This window comes from Cataglyphis hispanica, chromosome 9, assembly GCF_021464435.1.
Source record: "Cataglyphis hispanica isolate Lineage 1 chromosome 9, ULB_Chis1_1.0, whole genome shotgun sequence".
Classification (NCBI taxonomy): Eukaryota; Metazoa; Arthropoda; class Insecta; order Hymenoptera; family Formicidae; genus Cataglyphis; species Cataglyphis hispanica.
Genome location: NC_065962.1, coordinates 7276639 through 7298371, shown reverse-complemented (window position 1 = coordinate 7298371; position 21733 = coordinate 7276639). Strand labels below are relative to the sequence as shown.

Genomic DNA, 21733 nt, shown 5'->3' with positions numbered 1-21733 from the left:
ACTAATTCGGAATGTCCAACTCAATGCTGTTTATTAAGTTTGTATCTTCTTTCTTTCTTCTATTAAAAGATGTTTTCCAAATTCCATAGGGGGGGAATATTTTACGTTAATATCTGTACATTCAGTTCATATAAGATTAGCTTTATTAAAAAAATTATAATAGTTGAAAATTCAAAGATGCTTTAAACATTATTATACTTAGCTATAATAACATTTTCAATTAAAAATCATTAAGACATCTCCAAGATTTTGACAGCAATATGTTCAGTATTATATATTTTTAGCACCTATAAGGTACGGGATACCGAGCTGTATGCCGTTTCAACAGGAGGGTGAACAATGCCGAGTAAACGCTGAACCTTTTACGGCTAATTTGACTTATCCAGATAACTCACGATTAGAAATTAAGAATATCCATTACATTTTATGTTCTTGCGCAAACGGATTATCCTGCAACGACGGTATCTGTGAATAAAAGTGCATCATTTATTAATTAAAGTATGATCAAAAATATTGTAACAAAGGCGAATTGCTCAGGGAAAAATATATCGTGGTAAAATAGTTTTAGTTGTATAGATTTAAAACATTTAATCGTCATAATCAAGTAACATAAGAAATTATATATTTAAACATAAAATAGTCAAGTACTAATTGTAATTATAATTATATTACAACTAATAATTTAAAGTAAGATTCTTTATTGTACATAACTAATATTCATTTATAAAAATAATGTTGTTATATACAAGATATATTTTTAAAAATATTATATTTATAGCAAAAAATGTTTGACAAAAATGTTTGTCAAAATTGTTGATAGAATAGAAAATAAAGAGAAAGAGAATACTATTTTTATAATATATTGAGAGAAATAATATTACTCTTTGAGCATAATATTAATGTAAAAATTTTTCATGGAATAATAAGTTCAACAGAGATCAGACTATACATTAAGTTTGAAGATATTACTTATCATATGACCTGACTTTTAAACGCACAAGTTTGAAATCACGTACGTCATGCATCAATCTTTATTCATTTTACCGAAGATTTTAAGCTTACATATATATACGATTAAATAAAATATTTTGTTACATTCGTTGCATAAAAACAATTATATTATTTGCGATAAAAAATTTTTAAATAAAATATTAAAAAACAAACCTCTATTTTTATATAATAAAATATATTATATTATTTATATTATTATACGCATATTAATATATTGTAATATGTATATTTCATATTTTTAAAATAATCATGTTATATAACAACTCTATATGAAAAATATTTATATATCATAAAAATAACAATGTTACATTGCAGTTATGTTCGATGTAATAAAAAGTAATATTTCATTGTTATACTCATGATATATTACAGTTATATTATAATAAATAACTTGTGTTATATTATTTGTTATTTTCATGTTATATTGCTGCAATAAATGGTGTTTACTGGGTTTATACTTACTGCAAGAAGTGTTTGCATTTCTCTAAAAAAATAAAAATTAGTTTGGAAGATTAAAAGATTGAATTCAAAATTACTTTTTAATATTTCATTGATGTTCAAATCAGCTAACTAGAGTCTAACAATAAAAATATATTAATCTGTTATCTGCTCAACTGCTAAAGAAAAACATCATTTTGTCGAATTTATGCTTCAAGCAGTTATTACCTTTAATGTATAGATGGCGAGAGCAGTTCTATCTCTCACAATCAGCTGATATTCTGTTTCAATGTACTATAAATTCAGAGACAGTTCAAATAATCAATCGCAGAGTGTGAATCTGAAATAATTTTGTTTCTTGCACATTTATAAATAAATAAAAAAAAATTATATTTAAATTTTAAAACAAAAGAGATAGGTGTGGAAAAATTTATTCTATTGAAAAATGTTTAATACCAAGTCCTTTGACGTTGTGAGTTTCAATTCGGAATTGTCTACAACAAAGTATGTTATTTTAAATTTATTATTTATTATTTTAAATCACTAACACTTTCTCTTGTTTTAATTATTAAACACATTGTATATATATATATATATATATATATATATATATATATATATATATATATATATTTTTCCAGACTGGAAACACCTGCAAATGTTCAAACCACAGAAATAATTTATACTGCTGATGATACACAAACCACAGATACAAGGAGTATTGGGGTATCTCTTGTTATAAAAAATGCTATATTTTATTGAATTTCAGAGTTTGATTCAATTTATATATATTTAATAAATAATAAATGCTTTATAAATTATGAATATTGTGAATGGTAAAGAGATTGCAAATAAAACATTGTTAAATATTATATAAAATAGTGTTTATTCATGTCTTGTGTACTTCATTTTTATAAAAAACTTCTAAATTATTATTGCTTCAATACCATTTATTTTAAATAACTAATTTTATATCATAAATATTATTATTGTGTTGCATTTTGTGATTTTTTATGCAATATTTTTTGTATTTTTAGATTCAGACAATAAATAAACAGAATACGGACATACAAGTAGATTATGATAAATTGGCAGAATTTCTAAAAAGAGTTACACCAGGAATTCTGGAAGTTCTTGACGAAGCTTATGGTAGCAATGCTTTTGATGATTATAATCCTAATGTTACAGAAACTTCTTCTACTAATGTAGAGATATTGAAAAAGATAAACACATTGAAAGAATCAGATACTCAGGTATATCTCTTTTTAATAAAATTAAATAATCACATCATACACATGAACTGCTTAATGTCAAACATTTTGTAGATCAAAGTAAGTGACCTATCATGGAGCACAGTTGGTGGTACATTAGCAGTAGGCCTCAGCCATATCTATCACGAAGCATGGTGTGATCATCTTTCTACAATTCAATTATATAATTTAACAATAGAAGATAATCTCATCGATGAACCCACCAAAACTTTAGAGACAAATGGATGTATTGCAACATTATGTTATCACCCAACAGAACCTTCTATTCTTGCAGCTGGATTGTCTAATTGTGAGTTTCTTCAATCTGAATTAAAAATGATATTAAGAAAAGTTTAAATTTTATTATATTTAATAAATTTTTATATAATTTTTTTTTTAAGGGGACGTATTGGTCTGGAATCTTAGAAATGATGATTCTATTACACCCACACTTGTATGTACACATAGCGATTGTGTATCTCAAGTATGTTGGAGACCAAGATCAGTGAACGACGTGTCATTATTATTAAGTTCCAGCAAAGATGGATATATACTGATTCATAAATTGACAGCCAATTTTACTACTGTACAGTTGCATAAACGGTATTATTAACTGTATTCTCTTTCTCTCTCTTTTTTCGTAGATATATTATTATTTAATAAATTGTAAATATTTATTATATTTTAGATTCAAGATAGTCAAAGAACGTAATCCAGTGGAAAATGCTAGGCCACGGAGCGCTGGAGGTACTCGCGAGCGCGCTGCGGAAGCAGGATTGTGCATTACGAGTTTTGATTTTTCTCCACGACATTCTAGTATATTTATCGTTGGAACATTATGTGGTGGAATCTACAAATGTAGTTTAGACAGTGTAACTTCCATCGAAGGTTTGTACCTATTAAAAACATAAAATTTTCATTATAAACAAAATATATTCTTGTCAATTTTTCAGGAGATGCCACGCTCATAGATCCCGTAATTGACGAATATGAAAGACAGGGAGGTAGCATTACCTGTATCAAGTGTTCATCGTTACATGATTTATTTGTCAGCAGTACTACAGATAAAGAAATCCGTATATATAATCTTGACGAGGTAAATCCTATTTCACATTTTTTTTTTTTTTAATATCACATTTTAATTTTTTTTTTTAATATAACAATAAGCACGATTTTGGACTATGGAAATAAAGAGCAATATTTTATGCATTTCTTTAAAAGGAATGTGTACACTTCAAATTTCAATCAATAATTTGTTAATATTTGAAACACACACAATAAGCTTAAAAAATGAGTCACATGTATTGCATTATACATTTAAAAATTCTCTGCATAAGATACATATAATTCTCTGCATAAAAAGTTAAAAAATGAAAAGTTGAAGTCTACAGAATTTTTTACTGTGAAAATATTAATCATTTTCTATAAATATTGCGTACAATTACAAAAGCATATGAGCGAAGCATGAGAATGTACTTTTCTTGTGCATATCAAGTATATCATATTAAAATAGATGCAATATTTGTGTAAGAATGTGTAATTGTGTGTAAATGTGACGTATTCGATCGTTTATGAATGATTCATTTATCATTTCAAAGTCAAAGATAAAAACTTTTAAAGTGTTTCATTAACAAATGCAATAACATAATTAATGTATGATAGATAAATTTTTAAGAATAATTAAAATCTATTACGTATTAATATCAATTTTAATTTTATATTTTGTAATTATGCAATTATGTCTTATATGGGCATACTTTTGTAGCACGTCAGTCAGCACACCATTTCTGTGGACAATACAGTCGTGGGATTAACATGGATGATTGGCAATCAGGATATATTTGCGGCGTACGGAGCGGATGCGTATATAAAATTCTACAATGTCACGAATGCTAAACCCATGACATGTGCAAAATTCGAAATTACTAGCAAACAAAGCATCAGCAGCTTACGCGTCAATTCTAAGAGGTACACGTAAGATAATTAAATCCGGATGATTCATCGTTCAAAAACTCCTTTCTCTTTTTTTCTAATTTTAGATTCGATTGTTAGGATTTTTATAACTTGCTTATAAGTTTTCTTGGCATATGTGTATTTTCCTTTATAGTTTTATTTTTTGTTTTATTAAAAAAATATAGATAACATGACTAGCTGAAATTTATAAAAAATGGTAGTGTACAATTATACATATAAAATATAAATAGACTAAAAAGTCTAGAATAAAATTTTAATATTTTAATTGATTGCGTTGGAATACGTATATTTAATTTCTGCATTTTTTAATGCCTAAATAACTATTAATATGAAGATAACAGAACAAGAACTAGTATATACACTGTTCTTTACTTATTTTTTATACATACTTACATATAAAAAATGATTGTCTTTTCCATCTATCACGTCAAATGCGATTGCACAATAATGTAACGCAAGTATCCAACGCATGAGATTAAAAAAAATATCGAGATAAAAAATTATATACTATAGAAATTAATATTTATTTTACTTATTTTAGAGATATTCTGGCTGTTGGAGATGTTCGGGCAAATGTTGAAATATGGAAATTTCCACGTCACTTGTTTTGAACATAACTCTGATCGACGGTTACTTGCGATATTTGCTGAATGGACTGACACTACTACATATACTCTATATTGCACGTGTATATCCACGTTTTTACGCAAATAAACTATTACGAAACATTGATTTTTTCTCTTCTTATATGTCATAGCGTATTTCTTATTCCTCAATAGATAAGGAACAATGACGCACACATAATTCTTGGCAACATGTTTCTCAGATTAGACGCATCGTTTTTTTTTTAAGATTGAAAATCCACAAAGTTCAAGGATCATCCCTGAAACAAAAATGATAAGTTAGAAACATTATATGTATTATGTACACATTTGTTTCATGCAAAATTATTTGATAACGAATTTAATAACGAATATATTTTGTACTTTGCAATCTTACCAAGAAATGAGTATAGATTATTCTAATAACAAATCTATGCTGACATTTGGGCTATTTGGCTATTAAAAAAGAATCATATTAATAAAGAAAAATCTAATAATATACACTCTATAAACTATGTAATACTATATAAATAAATTTATTACCTCTATGTGTATTTATAAGATTATACAATTATGCGATCTGAAAAGAGATAATTTAATAGGAAATTATATATAAGGAGAAAATACTTTATTATATTTCAGGTACGATGAAGATTTGTCCTAAAAAGGACAGTTTTTTATATTGCAAATATTTTGATGTTCCTTGTCCTTAAAAGGACAGTTTTTTTGTGAAGTTTGTCCTGATAAGGACAATTTGGATTAATCTCACATTTGTGCATATGTTTATTGCTTTGACCGAGAATGTACCACCGTTGTGATGCATTTGCGGATCCCCGGAAGGGACCCTAAAAAAAATAAAAGGATTAATCGGGAGAATCTGGATTAAAATGGAATGTAATAAGGTAGGGAAATGGTAGGTGAACAAAAATAAAGGTAATTCTCTCGTTAAATATTTTGCGAATCTTGAAGATGTCCAAAAGTTGCATATTAAGATATTTTTTTTCTTCAGTTTTTCCTATTGATTGTAAAATAATTTTCTTGTTTTGAACGAAGGGAAAAATAAGGAAAGGAAGAACGAATGGGGGATAATTGAAAGGTTCTTCTACTACATCTTAATGATTTCCTTCTTTGCTTCTCATGGAAAGATGTTGACTCCGTTCTCTTCGACACGTACAAACTTCAAAGGTTCTTTCATGTCTTCTAAAAGTGACAGCACCTTTTTACGCGAAACTCGTCAGACGAGTCTGCAACTGATCTCCTCTTCTACTACTTCTCCCTATCTTCATCATCCGTTATCCTCCTAACGCGCTTGCTTTCTCTCTCTCTCTCTCTCTCTCTTTCTCGCTCCTCTTTCTTTCTCTTTTTGTTTAACAATGATATGAATATGTGTGTCACACATGATTCACATAAACATTTTGAAATATATGAACTCCGTCCCCTATAAGTAGATGTATAATCATGCTGCGCTGAAATATATTCTGGAAGTCATCATATATTCTCGGGAACGGAAAGTTCTAGTAAAACTCACTACGGTTTATTCCGCCTACTCGACTGTTGCACAAAGATTCCTTGGATTTCTTCGCTTGATCGAGGAATCGAAACTCCACGTTTATTTCTCTAGTTATCATCAACCGGAATCAATTTATCGGATATTATTGCACGCCAATTTCTCGACTCTGTTCTTTGGCTCTCAATTTTTTCCACTTCTTTTCTTCGTCAAGCTCTTTCCCTTTGACTCTTTCTTTTCCCGTATTTTTCGTACATTCATACACACAATCTCTCCCTCTCTTTCTCTGATTTCACCTTCACATTTATAATTTTTTTGGTGCCTTTTGTATTCAAAAAGACATTTTTTGGTCCGTTTTTTTTTTTCTTGAAGATCTTGACATTCGCTTCAATCACTTATTCAGACTCAAGATATCGCTCTGCTAACGAACGGAGAGCTTTTTTCATATATACTTGCTGCCCCGCTCTTTGCTCCATATCTTGATGCTCATTCACACCCGAAAAACTTGCATTTTCTTACTCTTCTTCCTAATTCTTTCGCTTTCTCCTCCGTTTCATTGCGCCACTCTTCTTTGTCGAATCTCTGCTATGTACTTCTCATTTTGTTTCTTCCTCGAGAAACGCACCGGCATTATAAACGTGCAAAGCAAAGTATGATATAAACAGTTACGCTCATAAGCAAGACTCTTCAAGTTTCTTGCCGAACGTATTAAGCGAATAACTTCCGGAAAGCCTCCAACTTTATTATGTCTATACGTTGTTCTTTTCAAAACGCCATGGTCTTCGTTTTTCGGTCTCGGATTTCTATAATCATCTCCATCTCCTAATTCTTTCAATCTCCATCGATCTTCACATATTTTTCTTATACATGTCGAGAATAAAGACAAAGAAAATTATGACGATTTCTAGTGCACAGCTTCTTGATAGAACGCAATAGCAAACTTAGCATCCGTCAACCTTCCATTCCACTCTTCTTTCTCTTTCTTGCCAACTCTTCATTCTTCTCGTCGGACGCGCAAACACGAGACGATTGTTTCGCGGTGAAAACAATGAGATGCGCGTTGAAAGGTGGCGATCAGCTAATTATTCATATGACCTTCCTCGCCTCTCGCGCAATCACGATGATACTATCGCCACGATTTCAGTACAACATTCCCTCTTCTCCCTTGAATCTCCCTTGCTTCAAGAGCAGGTAAAGGTTTTTTTCTTGGCTGTAAATTATTTGTTCTAGATCATTGGCTGGAATACTTCAGAACCGAAGATAATTTTTTTCGTTCTCTTTTGAAAACCATGATTTTTGCAGCTCTCGTTATTGTTCTCGCAAATGAGAATCGCGGAAATGACTCTCTTGCAAGAATTGTCCGGTATGGATTGTCGGGAATGCAAACCTCTGATATCGAATCGTTATTGGATGGACAGACGATCGATAGATCTCGTTTTTGCGCGAACGACGAATCTTCTTTCCTTCCTTTGCCACTTTGTCTTCCTCCGTCGTCTTTCTTTTTCGCCCTCTTCTGCCTTGTCGCATTTGCAGATATTGCGCAAGATTAAGAGCGATCTCTGCAATCGGTCGAAGTGGTATTTGGATCTTGAACCGCTTGAACCGACTTGCCAATGAGAACACTTTGCACAGCTTCCGGAAGTCTTCCTTTCTTCTCGCGTAGCAAAATAATTATCTCCCTCTCTTGTCCGTTTTCGAGGATATCCTCTTCATGCGCATTTTTATTTCGCTTATTTACATCTTTAAATGTCTATCATCGTCTATATTACTATCCTCTCATAATCATCGTCGCTCGATGATCCCTCCTCGTGTGTAAAGAGCTTAATCTTTAATCGCAATATAATACATGATGTCTATTACGCTCCAGTCAGACCTTAAAAGTATTAACTTTTTGTTTTTTCTTTTACATTGCTACATAGTAGATTACGACTCTATATCTTATGTACTCTAGAAACCTCGAGGGTTAATTGCATCTCATCACATGTCCACGACAGAAATTGTCAGAGAAACACGGAGCAGGGAAAATCTTTATCATTGTCATTGTCAACGTTGTTATCATCATCACAGAGATCGCGACTCAATATTCTTACTAACTATTATTAACTTCCTCTAATAGATTCGCAGTTCTTTATCTCTTCCATTTTCTCTCTCTCTCTTTCTCTCGCTCTCTTTCACACTATCTCTTTCTTTAGACAACGAAACAATACCGTTATCTCCTCGCAATCTCATATAGGTATACATTTTGCATCGACAAAAAGATAACATCATTATTCATGCAAGTTTTTCTTACAATTTCGCGTCAACCTGTGCGATAATCATAACATAACTCGCACATTATTATTCTTCAAGATCGCATACGCTTGTTGGATTACCATCGCCTTTAAAATTTTTGCAAATACAAAATGTATGCACTACATATAAGCGAGGTGTTTCTTTCAAAAGCGTTTAGTTCTCTTAAAAATACACGTGTCAAGTCAATTGATTCCCGCGTCTCATTTATATTCATAGTTTTTCGAGATTGCGCTCTCACACTATCCACTTTTAAAAGAAACAACTCGCGAAATATCAAAGCACACATTCTCTTTCTCTATCTCTCGCGATAATATGTATTTCTAACATTGTTCCATTAAAGCAGACCAGAGTTTCGGGAAATAATTCAGCGATGCTCAAGTATAAAGTGTAAACTTACAAACAAATGTAGAAGAAAAAATAGACGCAAAAAAACAAGGTTGTATGCTCGAAAGAGGGAGGAATATGACGTGCGCAGAGAATGATCTCTATCGTAAAATTGCATAAAACTTTCTTACTGATTTGACGTCATCGATTTAACTTTGAAAATACATATTCATTTAACGCTAAATTGTGTACCAAATTTTCTCATCTTTGTAAGATTAGTACCGAAAAATTAATATGCGAATCCAGCGCTAACATTTAAATATAAAAATATAAGTATATATAAATTTTTAAAATAAATATAAATTCTAGTAATTCTATTAAAAGTATATACATTATTAAAATGTTTATATTATATATAATACTCGTTTTATTCGTATTCACGCGCGCGATACTATAAAACAACGATAGCCTTTCAAAAAAATTTATGCCAGCATGTCTAAAAAGAATTGATCGGCAGAAAATCTTGTCTATAGTTTCAAACATATGATGGTATATCTTCTTTAAAATAAGACACCATTAATCATCGGCTTAAATCATTATCGAACAAAATCGAAATTTTAAGAATTCAAGATAACTCATTATATTAATGATCGCGCGATGAGATCTCTTTATCAATAGCCAGATTGTGCGTACAGATATTCCCCCTTCCTCCGTGCGTCAAGAAATTAAGAGGAAAAATAGAACCTTACACACATGCTTATTTATCGAATGAGAAAGTTGCTTTCACGCGCGCTGAAGAGAATTCGCATTTCGTATGCCGTTTATAACGACGATCAATCGTCTTACAATATAAATTTGTGCCATGCGCGCGCGAAAACAATTTTAATCTAAAATGACACATTTTTCTGGTGATCCTTCTCCGAATAATTTTTTCATTACTGCGCCATGTATTTATATATTCGTCATTGCTTCTATAAAGCCAAATATTTATTAAGAGATAAATAAAGATTAATATGAATCAAGCGTAGGCATGTAAAAGTACATTCAACGCTTACTTGATAATATACTTTTAATAGTATATATCCGCGTATTATCCTTTATTTCTCTCTCTTTTACTAAACCATTGGTATCAATATTTTATTAAAAAATTCGATGATGAGTCAACAGAATAAATGTGTCCATGGAGAAGGAAGCTCTTTTGCTCACATACATACATATATATATATTCTCTCCCTCTCTCTCTTTCTTTGTAGATATATATATTTCTATATATATTTTGTATTCTTTTTACTCTCAATCCTCTTTTTCATTCTTTCTTTCGATCTTTCCGATTTTGGCACACATTCATTCTATCGTATTCATTCGCATATATTCACACAAACATTCATCGTCTCTTTCTCTCTGGAAATACGCTAAATTATATTTATATTGTATATATATCAAGGTACATGGTCTCTCGATTCGCTCAAATAGTCAATGCATTTTCTCGCCGTACTGGCGAACAATCTTTTCTTCGTTGTCGGCAACACGAACGCCACGATACGAGACATTTCGTGCATTTTCCGTATTTTGAGAAATATCTATCCTATCTCTTGCGAGACGCGTCATCCCAAAGTATCGCATCCTCTTGTATACGTATAAATTATCCGACGTATTTCTCTTTCTCGCATCGTCGCGTCACGCGGCCGTGTAAACGGCGGCAGAAGGAAGGATAAAAAATATTGTCGTCGACGGGTTGATCCTCCTCAAGGAGAATGTGCGCGAAACGCTTTGTAAAGCGGCGAAGAAACTTCTCCCTCCCGCCGTCGTCAACAAACGTTATGTCCGACCACACACTTGTAAACAAACTATCTAGCGCCTCGAAATGTCTTTTAAATCAAACGTTCACTGGGTATACATATAGACGCGTGTAAGCACTCAATACGGTTTCGCACCAGAAACGCATCGCACGTTTACGAAGATGCACAGAAGAGGATAATGAACAATTTCTGATTTATTTGCATGATCTATTTGTCTTCCCGATGCAGCCTGTAGCTTTATCTGAATTAAAAAAAAGTATTATACATCAAGTATTATACATTAGAAATGTTGATTTATAATGGCTACATACGCCCAATTTTATCCATTCCTTTTCTGCATTCGCATGCGATGTTTTTCCAGAGTGTAAATATGCAAATGTGCTATCACACGCGCTTATACAATCCCAATAAATCATATTTGGCGAGATGAAACGATTGAGATCGAAGTTCGTGCCTCGACAATTTTTAATAATAAAACTTAAAATTAAATTAAAAAAAAAAAAATTCATATCGGAGAAATAAGACGGTGAGCGATACGAAAAGAGGCACGCGACAAAATTTAGCGTAAAACGCAAACGATACAAATTCGCGGAGAGAAGAAAAAAATCGAAGGAATGTATTATATCTCTCGTCGAAGAGTATATTAAAAATTAAATAATATCGCGAAGAAAAAAAGTTATGCGTCGCTTGTCGCGATTCTAAAACTGATTCTGAATAATTTATAACATTAGATCATAAAAAAAAGTGCTTCGGTACAACAATTATACTCTCTCGCTCTCTTTCTTTTCCTCTCTCCTTTTCTCCTTCGTTTCGCTCTGTAAACTTAATCCTAAATTTAAGGCTTATGTAATTAATCGACATAGTGTTTCGTGTGACTTGTGTTTGTGTCCCTGTTATGATCAGTGCTCGGTATGATAAGACGCGAGCGTATGCGAGTTTGGACACTAAAAAGTTTCAAATTTTTCTCGCAGAACGCTTCCCCAAGAATTTTCCTCTTTGTCGATCAAACGAAAAGTGGAAAATTCGAGGCGCAATCGTGAGAAAGCTCGGCAATCTGTTCGAACACCTTGGTTTCTTTCTCAATGAGCTTCAATATCTTCGCTTACGTATTCAAGTAGCTCGCATTGCTCTCTACGACGATCAATATTCGCAAGTTTGCATGCTTCAAATAATCTATTTATTTCATCATTCATAAAAACATTTTTAAATTTTTGTCAACAAAGCGAAATGAATAAAAAAGGACCGCCTAACTGTTGCGTTACATGAAAAAATGAAAAATTATATCAATTGTTCGTTCTTGTGTCTACAAAGACTTTCCTTAAAAAGCGTACCATATACTTCACTACAGATAAAAGAAGCATTAAAAAATTAATACTCTTTCTTATGCGAAAACTTATTATTTGTTAAAAAGCTATATGCAAATTTAACATCCTATTCCATTCACAAACGTTCACCAAGAACCAGTCCATTCCATGTTATATTTTATATTTGTTCAAGAAACAAGTCCCCCTCACAGAGAAAAATTACGAAGGAACCTAATCTAAAATGAAAAAGAAAAAAAAAAAAAAAAATCAACTTTATATCAAAGAATTCTTCCTGAAAGTTTCAAAGCGATTTTCTTTATCCTTATATTGCATACCTTTCTAAGAAGTATTGGTAAGAAAATTTAGGAAAAATCTGTAAAAAGCATCGTAAAATTTTAACAGCATTTTTTCCTTCTCTCTTCCTTTTTTCGTTATTCTATTACTACTATATATTATTACTACTACTACTATTATGAGAGGAAGCACGAACAAAATGTTTGAAATATCATCTATTTTTTTTTAATTATATGCCAATAGAATATGAGCGAAAAGTAAAATAACTAACAAAACGATACATTAATAATTTAGACAAAAACAGCGAAAGCAGAATATATGTAATCAAAATTTTCTATTCTGAGAAAAAGTGAAATTCTCAAGTCTTTTACTAATTGAGATTAATTATGTATTTTGTGTTTACCAAAAAATATAGCTAGAAAGTGAAACGCTTAAATGCACTTCGAGTCTAAATTACTTGCGACGGAATCTGGTTTGACTCTGTAAATAAAACGATGCTTATTTTATCATTGTACATTTCTTTACCATGGAAAAATTGCAAATTTGTCGAAGAATTTATACCTCTTCAAAAAAACGACTTATTGTTAGTATAGTCCTTTCGCTCAAAAATCCGTTTTGTGAAAGTAGTCAAGTATCAATCACTAGAGAAATCTTGAGAATTTATCGAAAGCATCAATAAAATATCCCAATGTACGAGCCTCATCGATTACCACGTCTCGATAAATGCAACGCAAAACGTTCGTAAACTTATCGCGATCGCCTTGAAGACGGTCCTTCCTATCCTCTTTTCATGCTCACCGGCTTTCAAAGTCTCCCGCACTTAATTAAGCCCAAGCCCTATATTGCGATTTTGTACATTACAATATCACAATTGTATGTTGACCGATAAATGGGTCGTCCCCCATCTGTACATTTTTTCTCGAATAAAAAAAAAAGATCATGATCTTGCTCGGACTTTTGGCGTTTCTTTGTCGAGCTCTCTTTAAAGAGAGATCGTACATGATTGTACTCGATGTTTTTTTCTTTTCTTTTCCCAGAAACGAAGCAAATCTAATCAAGTGTTAGTAGACACACGCTTCAAAACGCTTGATCTCCTAAAATGCATGCTTTCTTAATTAAGGATCGCCACAGTAGTGATGATCGCTCATTTGAAAATCGCTTTTCGTCGATCCACGTTTTTCGGGACGACCCAACTGCACGTCGGCACGTTGCAATTATAAACTACGATTATCAGCTATATTTGTGTGTGTATGTCTTATAATCACGACAATTGAATCGCGTTTTTTAAAGCCACGAGCTAGATACGCTCGGATTATTGTGCCCCTCTCTTTCTTTTTTTTTTTTTTGTTCTTTTCTCTCGATCGCGCCCAAAACTCTCGAGCTTCCGAGCGCGTCCGTATTGATAGTACTATCGAACTGTCAAAAATTTACGTTTAATTAATATTAAAGCGTGAAGAATACGGAGATGTTATGCTCTCTTTTATAAGAGCGAAAGAGACAGAGAGAAGAAGGCTCCTTCTCTTTGCTCCCTCCCCCCTCCTCTCTCTCTCTTACACACACACACACTCTCTCTCTTTCTCTCTTCTTTCTGTTCGCTCGTTTATTTATCGTCATAATTTTATCCAACTATTAACATCATTATTCTCATAATTATCGTACTTAAACGTTACTTCTATTTTCTCTCTCTATATTGGTTTATCATATATGTATAATATACATATCATACATATGTGTACATACATACACAGATACGCGCGCGCACATACACACATACACACACACACACACACACACATATGTATTATATTGATTAGTGTATTATCAATTAAAAATTAGTATCTATTGAATCATCATCACAGCTAATTTCTCATCGACTCTTCTCGTTAAACGACTGATTTTTTTACTGTTCTGCTTTTTTCTCCTTCCAACCTCATTCGTCTCGTTCGTTATTCGCGTTTTTTTTTTCCGGTTGTACATTTGCGCCATAAAATCGATAGGGAAAAATCGAGCCTGGCACCAATCACACATACCTCTGAAAATGCCGATTATATGTGCGCGTGCTTTTCACAAAAATGTTCAACTCGTGATTCTCGCGTTCTCGACAAATAAAACAAAAATTGTTATTACTATCGACTGCGATCGGACGATTCACGCGTGCATATGTACATTAATTTTACAGAGGAAAATTTATACAATCGAAATTATACAATTTCTGTTTATACAGCTGATATTTACACATTATTATTCCGGGATCGTGAGACTGATTGGCATGCGCGTCTTTATAATAATAAATACGTATGTTTCCGCTTAATTTATCCTCTTTTTCTCTCTCTTTCACCGGACGGCAGTGTTTAATTCGTTTCTCTCTCGCTCAATGAATCTACCGCGAATTCTGAGACCTTGACGATTTATCTCGACGACCGTGAAGCATACTGGTTCGAAGACTCTTACGGGCCATTAAATATCACAATGTGTTTCGAGACGCAGTTTCGCTTTTTTTATATCTAACGATCGGGCTAATTGATTCGCCGACTTTTGTAAAAGCCGTATATGATCACTGTTGTTTGCGAAAAGTATATAGATTCACGAAAAGTAATAATTAGTATAAAAGAAGAATAAATTAAATGTCTTCAAAAAACGGCACGAATTTATCGGTAATAGACGAGCTATGCGTTAATATATACAGTAACCGGATATGCAATGTTTTGTTGAAAAGCAAAGCATAAATTTAAGAGGGGCCCCGAGATGTTAACCAGTATTATTCTGTAATCGTTGTAAAACTCGCGGAAGAATAAGATAAGAAACGAAAAAAAAAAAGAATATACATATAATGCAAAACGATTGCATTTTTATTACGCTTATTTCTTTTAGTTCCTCGTAATCTACCACGTAATTAAATTTCAACGTGGTAATTTTATTTTCTCCGACTGATTCTCATGTAAAGATATATATTTAGATTCATTATCATTTTGATGATAAACAAAATAAATTCCAAATGTGAAAGTGCGTCCCAATCATATAAAAATAATCTCTGGATTGGCAATTCTTCGCGCATATAAATCGAAGTCCGAAGGCAAAAGGAAACAAGTTTCAAACTTTCTCCTCGTGCGTATCCCGGGATATCGATTTGCTCTCTCGAGTCATTCAGCACGGCACTTAACACCGAAAAAAAAAGATCTCACGTACAATCGAGTTACAATCGACAAGTACCCGTCTATTCGTATATAGAAATATATACTTCCTTTCAATAATCTCCGACGTCATAAATCAAATCGATCGATTGTTAGCTCAACGCACGATTATGTATCAACTGCTATAGATATTGCGCGCGCGCATCATATTTTGCAGATTTTGTCTTACAAAACTATAAATATACGGAGCGAGCAATCGAAAAATCGAAATTGCATATTTTGATATCATTTCTTTATCTTTCTATTAATATCTTGCATCCTCCTCACTTGTGAGTCTATTTTTTTCCATGTCTCACATTCACAACCGTTCCATAAACTCATTCTATCTAAGATTATTCGCTTATCGAAAAAAGAATTGACGAAAGAAGAAAAATAAATGTATATAAATAAATGTTGCAAGAAAATTATTGCAAGTTATGAGGAAACTTAAAAAAAAAAAAAAAGAAAAAAAAAAGAAAAAAGAATAACATTAATTAAAATACTTCGTTAAATAATGTTGCTCAGTCTGTGGCTAGAAATAATTTCGCTTATTACAAAAAAAAAAAAAAAACACAAATTTTATAAAAACTTAAATCACAATCGTATTCTCCACGCTGTTATATAGTTAAGGCCTTATCTTACTACTATCATTGTTATTATTTACCCTTAATATTATTGTTATCGTTATTGTGTATTACAGTAGATTAAGTCCATTTACTTGTCCAATATAGATAGAAGATGCGAGTTTGATATGACAATTGCGCCCGTAAAGTATTATAAACAACGAAAAACTTTATCGCCCTATTTCCTAAACCTGTTAGCATAACAAAACTTTCCGTAAACTCGTAGAAAGAACGCTTTAAGGACGGGTCGAGTCAACGTCGGTTATTGTTAAATCTTATTCCTGGCTTTTCTTTACTTATGAATCTCCATCCGTTAATAGGGACACAGTATTAACTGTTCTTTAACTGTTGTTATCAAGTCCTATTTCTCTGTTATAGCTATGATTACGATCTAAGAATAGACAGATAATCACCTAATGAAACGTTAGTTAACCAAGACTATTAGATAACGGCGACGATAATGTGTTCTCTTTCCCCTTAAAAAACTCTCGTCCTTCATGTCTAAAGTATCATAATAATATGTTAGTACTTAAATTTTACAAACACAACAAAATGATCATCACGACAATCACATTAATAGCATTACATTAAGAGCAATTTATAACAAATTGAATGTGTTATAAATCGATTATGAGTAAGAGAAATATTTTGTCTTTATAACGATCAAATCTGACAATACTCCTTATCTCTCGATTTCTTTACCCGTCTCTCCCTTGATATAATAAAAATAAATCTTAAAGTTATATAAAGTTATAAATTATCAATTATATTAGTGAGATTTTATTGAAACATGCTGAGAAACGAGCACGAAAAATTTGATCAAAATTTGGATTTAATACAATGTCGTAATGATTATTATAATATATCCGAAACATTCATACAATCAAAGCATTCATTCGTAATCATTCGTGAATCTTCGTCTATCACTCAGATTTCTCCTGTAATTTCGATCCTTTCTGTTTTGTCGTTTACACATTTAACTACCACTCTCCTAACGTGCACTATGAAACTCAAAACTTATATCTTATATATTTATTTCACGTCGAATAATGCAGCAGAATAGCAAAAGAAAAGAAAAGAAAAGAAAAGAAAAAAAAAAACACATATATATAAAATAAAATTAAAATAAATTCAACAAAAAAAAAGAAAAAAAAAGAAAAAATAAACTGAAATTAAAAAGGGTTACTTGAAATTAATCTATACCAAAATGGTAAAGAAACTGTTAATAAAGTGATATATTGATAATGATCATTAGTCGGGCGACTATTAAACAAATAATCATTTATCCAGCATTTCCGTGCTATAAAGCAGCAAATTGTTTCGTTTCCAATGTTGCTGCTAGGATGATTAGAGTTTGACGAGATAAAAACGCGCGCGGAAACACTGGGTGTCTTGAGAGCAATGCGAAACGTGAGGTTTCAAAGCTGTTTCAAAAAGAGTTATCGCAAAGAGTTATTAGACACCTTTTTCAACGCGTCGATATTGAAGCACATCTCGTATGACAGAATCGCGAAGCGCAACTTCGCTCGTCCACTTGTATCATTAGACTGAGAATGTACTTTCTCTTTCTGTGTGTTCCGATGTTGTATATATAGTATATGTATGTACGTACGTAGGGCTCTCCTTGTGTTGAAAGTTTAGCGGTATACGATAATCTAAAATACAATATTACTTACATTTTGTCACAGCGTATAATGGCGCGTGATGAGAGTTCCAAAGAACGCAATATACATATATAATGCATGTATCTCTATCGCGCGCATGCACGAACGCGCACACACACATCGATGGCGACATCGGGACACACCGATGCATCGCGTCATAATCCCGCCGTATGTATAGTCTACGGTTAAAGTTTATATGCTGGATGTGTAGCTTAGCATAAAGAACGGATTACGATATCCACTCGCGCGATAAAATTGAAAACCCGTGTGTACGACCTGCACACGGTGTCACCATCATTCGTCGTTATCATCATTATTATTATTATTATTCCCGCTATCTTCTTGGCCGATGTCTTATCGACGATGATTTCCTACCGTACCTGATTCTTTAAAAGTTGCTGACGGCTGCTTCCCTTCTCGAACGATGGCGGTGGACGCGTTTTTAATTTCTGGGTATCAGGCCTGAACTTTTAACATTATACGTAGTTGTCTCGAATAGTCGCTCGCGTTATTCGATTGATGACAACCGTTCATCAATCCAGTCACCGTACTCGTCCAATGACTTGGCGGTTTGGGCACACTCGCTGGCGATGGTGTTTCAGAGAACTTAGCGCCCGCGTAAAAGCTGTTGTTCGTCGGGCTACTGCTTGGACTGCGCTGTTCACAGTATTGTTGTTGTTGAGGCGAGCTCCTCGGACTTTTGAATGACGAGCTATACGGGCTGCAGCTTTGCCGGCCGTCTCTGGTGTTTTTAGCGGCGTGGCGGCCGTTCTTATACAGGAACGGCGATGATTTACTGTTGGAACGATGATGCTGATGATGATGATTGTACTGGAATTGATATCCGACCTTTGGCGAGGCCTGTCGGTCCACCTTGGCGTTGTCTAACTTGGGCGCGGAATTCGTCATGGCTCGGATGTTTGTCTTTTTTTTCTCGTCTTCGTATCCTCGTCACTCACCCTCCTCACAAGACCGACTAATCCGTCGGCCTGCAATAGGAAAAGAAGTTTATCGAAACAACTGTAATTTGCATTTTTTTATATCCTCTGATTTTTTTTTTATAATAAAGTGTCTATTCAAATCTTGTGAAAAAATTCTCTGAAAACTTCCTATCTTTCAGATATTTTTAATTAAAAATTCTAGGTAAAGAGAATATTTCAAAAAGTATTTTTAGTGCAACTTTCTAAAATAAAATTTTTTATTGTATGCGTTTTTTTTTTAAGGAAAAACATAAAGCTTCCCAAATTTCAAATGCTACATTTGCAAATGTACCAAGAAAAAAAAAGAAAAAAATTGAATAACTTTCAAAAGACGAATACTTTTTGCTTGTATAACATCTTTTATCATAACATTTTTTATCATTAAAAATAACAATAAAGAATATATGCTGCATATTCAATATTTTGTTAAGACATTAAGTATATAAACAGACACAAAGATATATACTTATAATATATGTTAAACATAATTTTCAATTTTTTTGGCGAGTTGCTGACTGTTTACAATACAAAAGCAAAAGTATCAAAAAAAATTTTTTTTTAATTTCCTGAAACCCAAAAAATTTTCATAAAACTTTTCTGATTTTTCCAGATACAAAAGAAATCTCTTCACGTACAAAAGAATTCCAGATTTCCCAAATACTTTTCATGTTCAAAGATTAAAAAAATATTAAAGCTATATAAAAAGCAGAATTTATACCATTTTTTAAAATTTATTGTAAAAACATAAGATATCATAAATGTTATGCTGATTATATCCGATTATTAAGACATTGAATATACTGAAACAGAAACACAAATATTATACTTATAATGCAACATGAAATGAAATAATACATCATATTGTAAACTTCATTCATCTCGACATTATGACTTCTATAGGATATAATTTCATTTGCGTGTTTACATAAAAATAAAAAGCGTTGCAATGATCCTCAATAAGACGTGCATTTATCTCTACGTAAACATTATGGACTGCAGCATTTAATCGCAACAAAAAATGAGTACTGGTGCTTATTAATGTGTTTAGATAAGATAAAAATGTATAATTTATATTATAATTCTATTATTATATATCGTAATAAGATATTATTTAAAATTGCTATCTAACAATTTGCAATATGCGCAATAATTATCATTTCGTATTTCGAATATTTATGTTTAAGAAAGAACTCTTTTTCAAAGCATTGCGATGCGTTTAAGACTCTTCTTGTTTTAAAGATACACATCTGGATGGATACTTTTCATAACAGCAAAATCAATTTCATACTTATCAATTTCATTGTTAATTATCATTATAAAATATAATTACAGCAAATATATTTATAAGCAAGCATCAAAGAAGATCAAGGAAGATCCTGAAACAGTAAAACGTAAGAAAAAGGAAAAAAGAAATAAATAAATAAGAGCAAGAGCAATGTGTACATGCAAAAATTTGAATAAACATTTTGCAATATGTGCAATAATTATCATTTCATATTTCAAATATTTATGTTTAAGAAAGAGCATTTTTTTCAAAGCATTGTGATGCATTTTAAGATACTCTATTCTTTAAGGATACACACTGGCTGGATACTTTTCATAAGAGTGAAATCAATTTCATTATTAATTTCATTGTTAATTATCACCATAATATCATTATAAATAGAATTATCGCAAATATATATGAATTATAGTAAATATCTATAAATATATTTGAATAAATACTATTTTGTTGCGTTTATAGTTTATACAAATATCTGTTCACTTGTTTTATTTTCCATAAATGTGTGAAAAATTTTGGCATAAATAATTAATATAAAAATCATTCGGTCATCGATTTTAATTCTTTATTTACGTTCATTGAGAATTAAAGAAAGCATCATTCATAAAACAATATAAGTCAGATGGCTAGAAGTTAAACCAAAACTTTACACCCATTGAGATTTATAGAAAGAATATAGAGATATTCATATTAATAAAACATTATTTACGTTATTAAGGCCGAGTTCGTGCATACATACACGCAGCATATACAGTCTCTGTTATTATCTCATATTTACGCTTTAGAATGACTCGTTCTTTGTTCCTTATCTTATTTCTACGCTTTAGAATGATCCGACCCCTTGCCTCCCCCCTCCCTCCTCTTGAAGTATCGGTTTCCTGGACGCATTTCGAGATTATTCTCGAGCGGAAACGAGAATATAATAAAAAGAAGACGCAGTTTCTCTCACCGTTAATTTTCGCGGATTGCCTCTCGGAGGCGATATCCCACGTTCCTCGGCGTCAATGCTCAAGTTTTTCAACTGCGCAATAATCACAGTAGTCGGGGTAGAGAATGGTGGGGACGACGACGACGACGACGATGATGATGATGATGATGACGATGATGCGAAGGAATAATATGCGGCGGGGCACTCCAAAAACCTGTTAGCGCGATGCTACCTCGCTTCGAGTTCCTCTTCTCTCGCGGTCCTCCCAGTTCGCGTTCCTCGCAAATTCGA

The 21733-nt window shown here is 32.2% G+C and overlaps 2 protein-coding genes across 3 annotated transcripts; one reads left to right on the top strand and one right to left on the bottom strand.

Annotated features, from left to right (window-relative positions):
* Positions 1-470: 470 nt before the first annotated feature.
* LOC126852104 (cytoplasmic dynein 2 intermediate chain 2-like) lies at positions 471-5405 on the top strand. 2 transcript variants are annotated; one of them, XM_050596585.1, is made up of 9 exons: positions 471-1953; positions 2091-2175; positions 2487-2702; positions 2775-3009; positions 3101-3302; positions 3388-3587; positions 3653-3795; positions 4465-4667; positions 5215-5405. In XM_050596585.1, the coding sequence occupies exons 1-9, from the start codon at positions 1895-1897 to the stop codon at positions 5282-5284; spliced, it is 1413 nt and encodes a 470-aa protein (XP_050452542.1). In that variant the 5' UTR covers positions 471-1894; the 3' UTR covers positions 5285-5405. The 2 variants fall into 2 exon arrangements, with proteins under 2 accessions (XP_050452542.1, XP_050452543.1); XM_050596586.1 differs by having other exon boundaries at positions 1890-1953; positions 2091-2285.
* On the bottom strand, positions 4775-21602 carry LOC126852117 (proline-rich nuclear receptor coactivator 2-like). The gene is made up of 3 exons (XM_050596603.1): positions 21464-21602; positions 18633-19241; positions 4775-5556 (listed from the first exon to the last, which is right to left on the bottom strand). The coding sequence occupies exon 2, from the start codon at positions 19159-19161 to the stop codon at positions 18709-18711; it is 453 nt and encodes a 150-aa protein (XP_050452560.1). The 5' UTR covers positions 19162-19241; positions 21464-21602; the 3' UTR covers positions 4775-5556; positions 18633-18708.
* Positions 21603-21733: the final 131 nt, after the last annotated feature.

Bases quoted from the DNA above. Each gene is read 5' to 3' on its own strand.
- LOC126852104 (XM_050596585.1), top strand. From the start codon at position 1,895: ATGTTTAATACCAAGTCCTTTGACGTTGTGAGTTTCAATTCGGAATTG. The intron at 3,303-3,387 runs GTATTATTAACT...ATTATATTTTAG, and splicing joins ACTGTACAGTTGCATAAACG to ATTCAAGATAGTCAAAGAAC. The intron at 3,796-4,464 runs GTAAATCCTATT...ATACTTTTGTAG, and splicing joins GTATATATAATCTTGACGAG to CACGTCAGTCAGCACACCAT.
- LOC126852117 (XM_050596603.1), bottom strand. From the start codon at position 19,161: ATGACGAATTCCGCGCCCAAGTTAGACAACGCCAAGGTGGACCGACAG.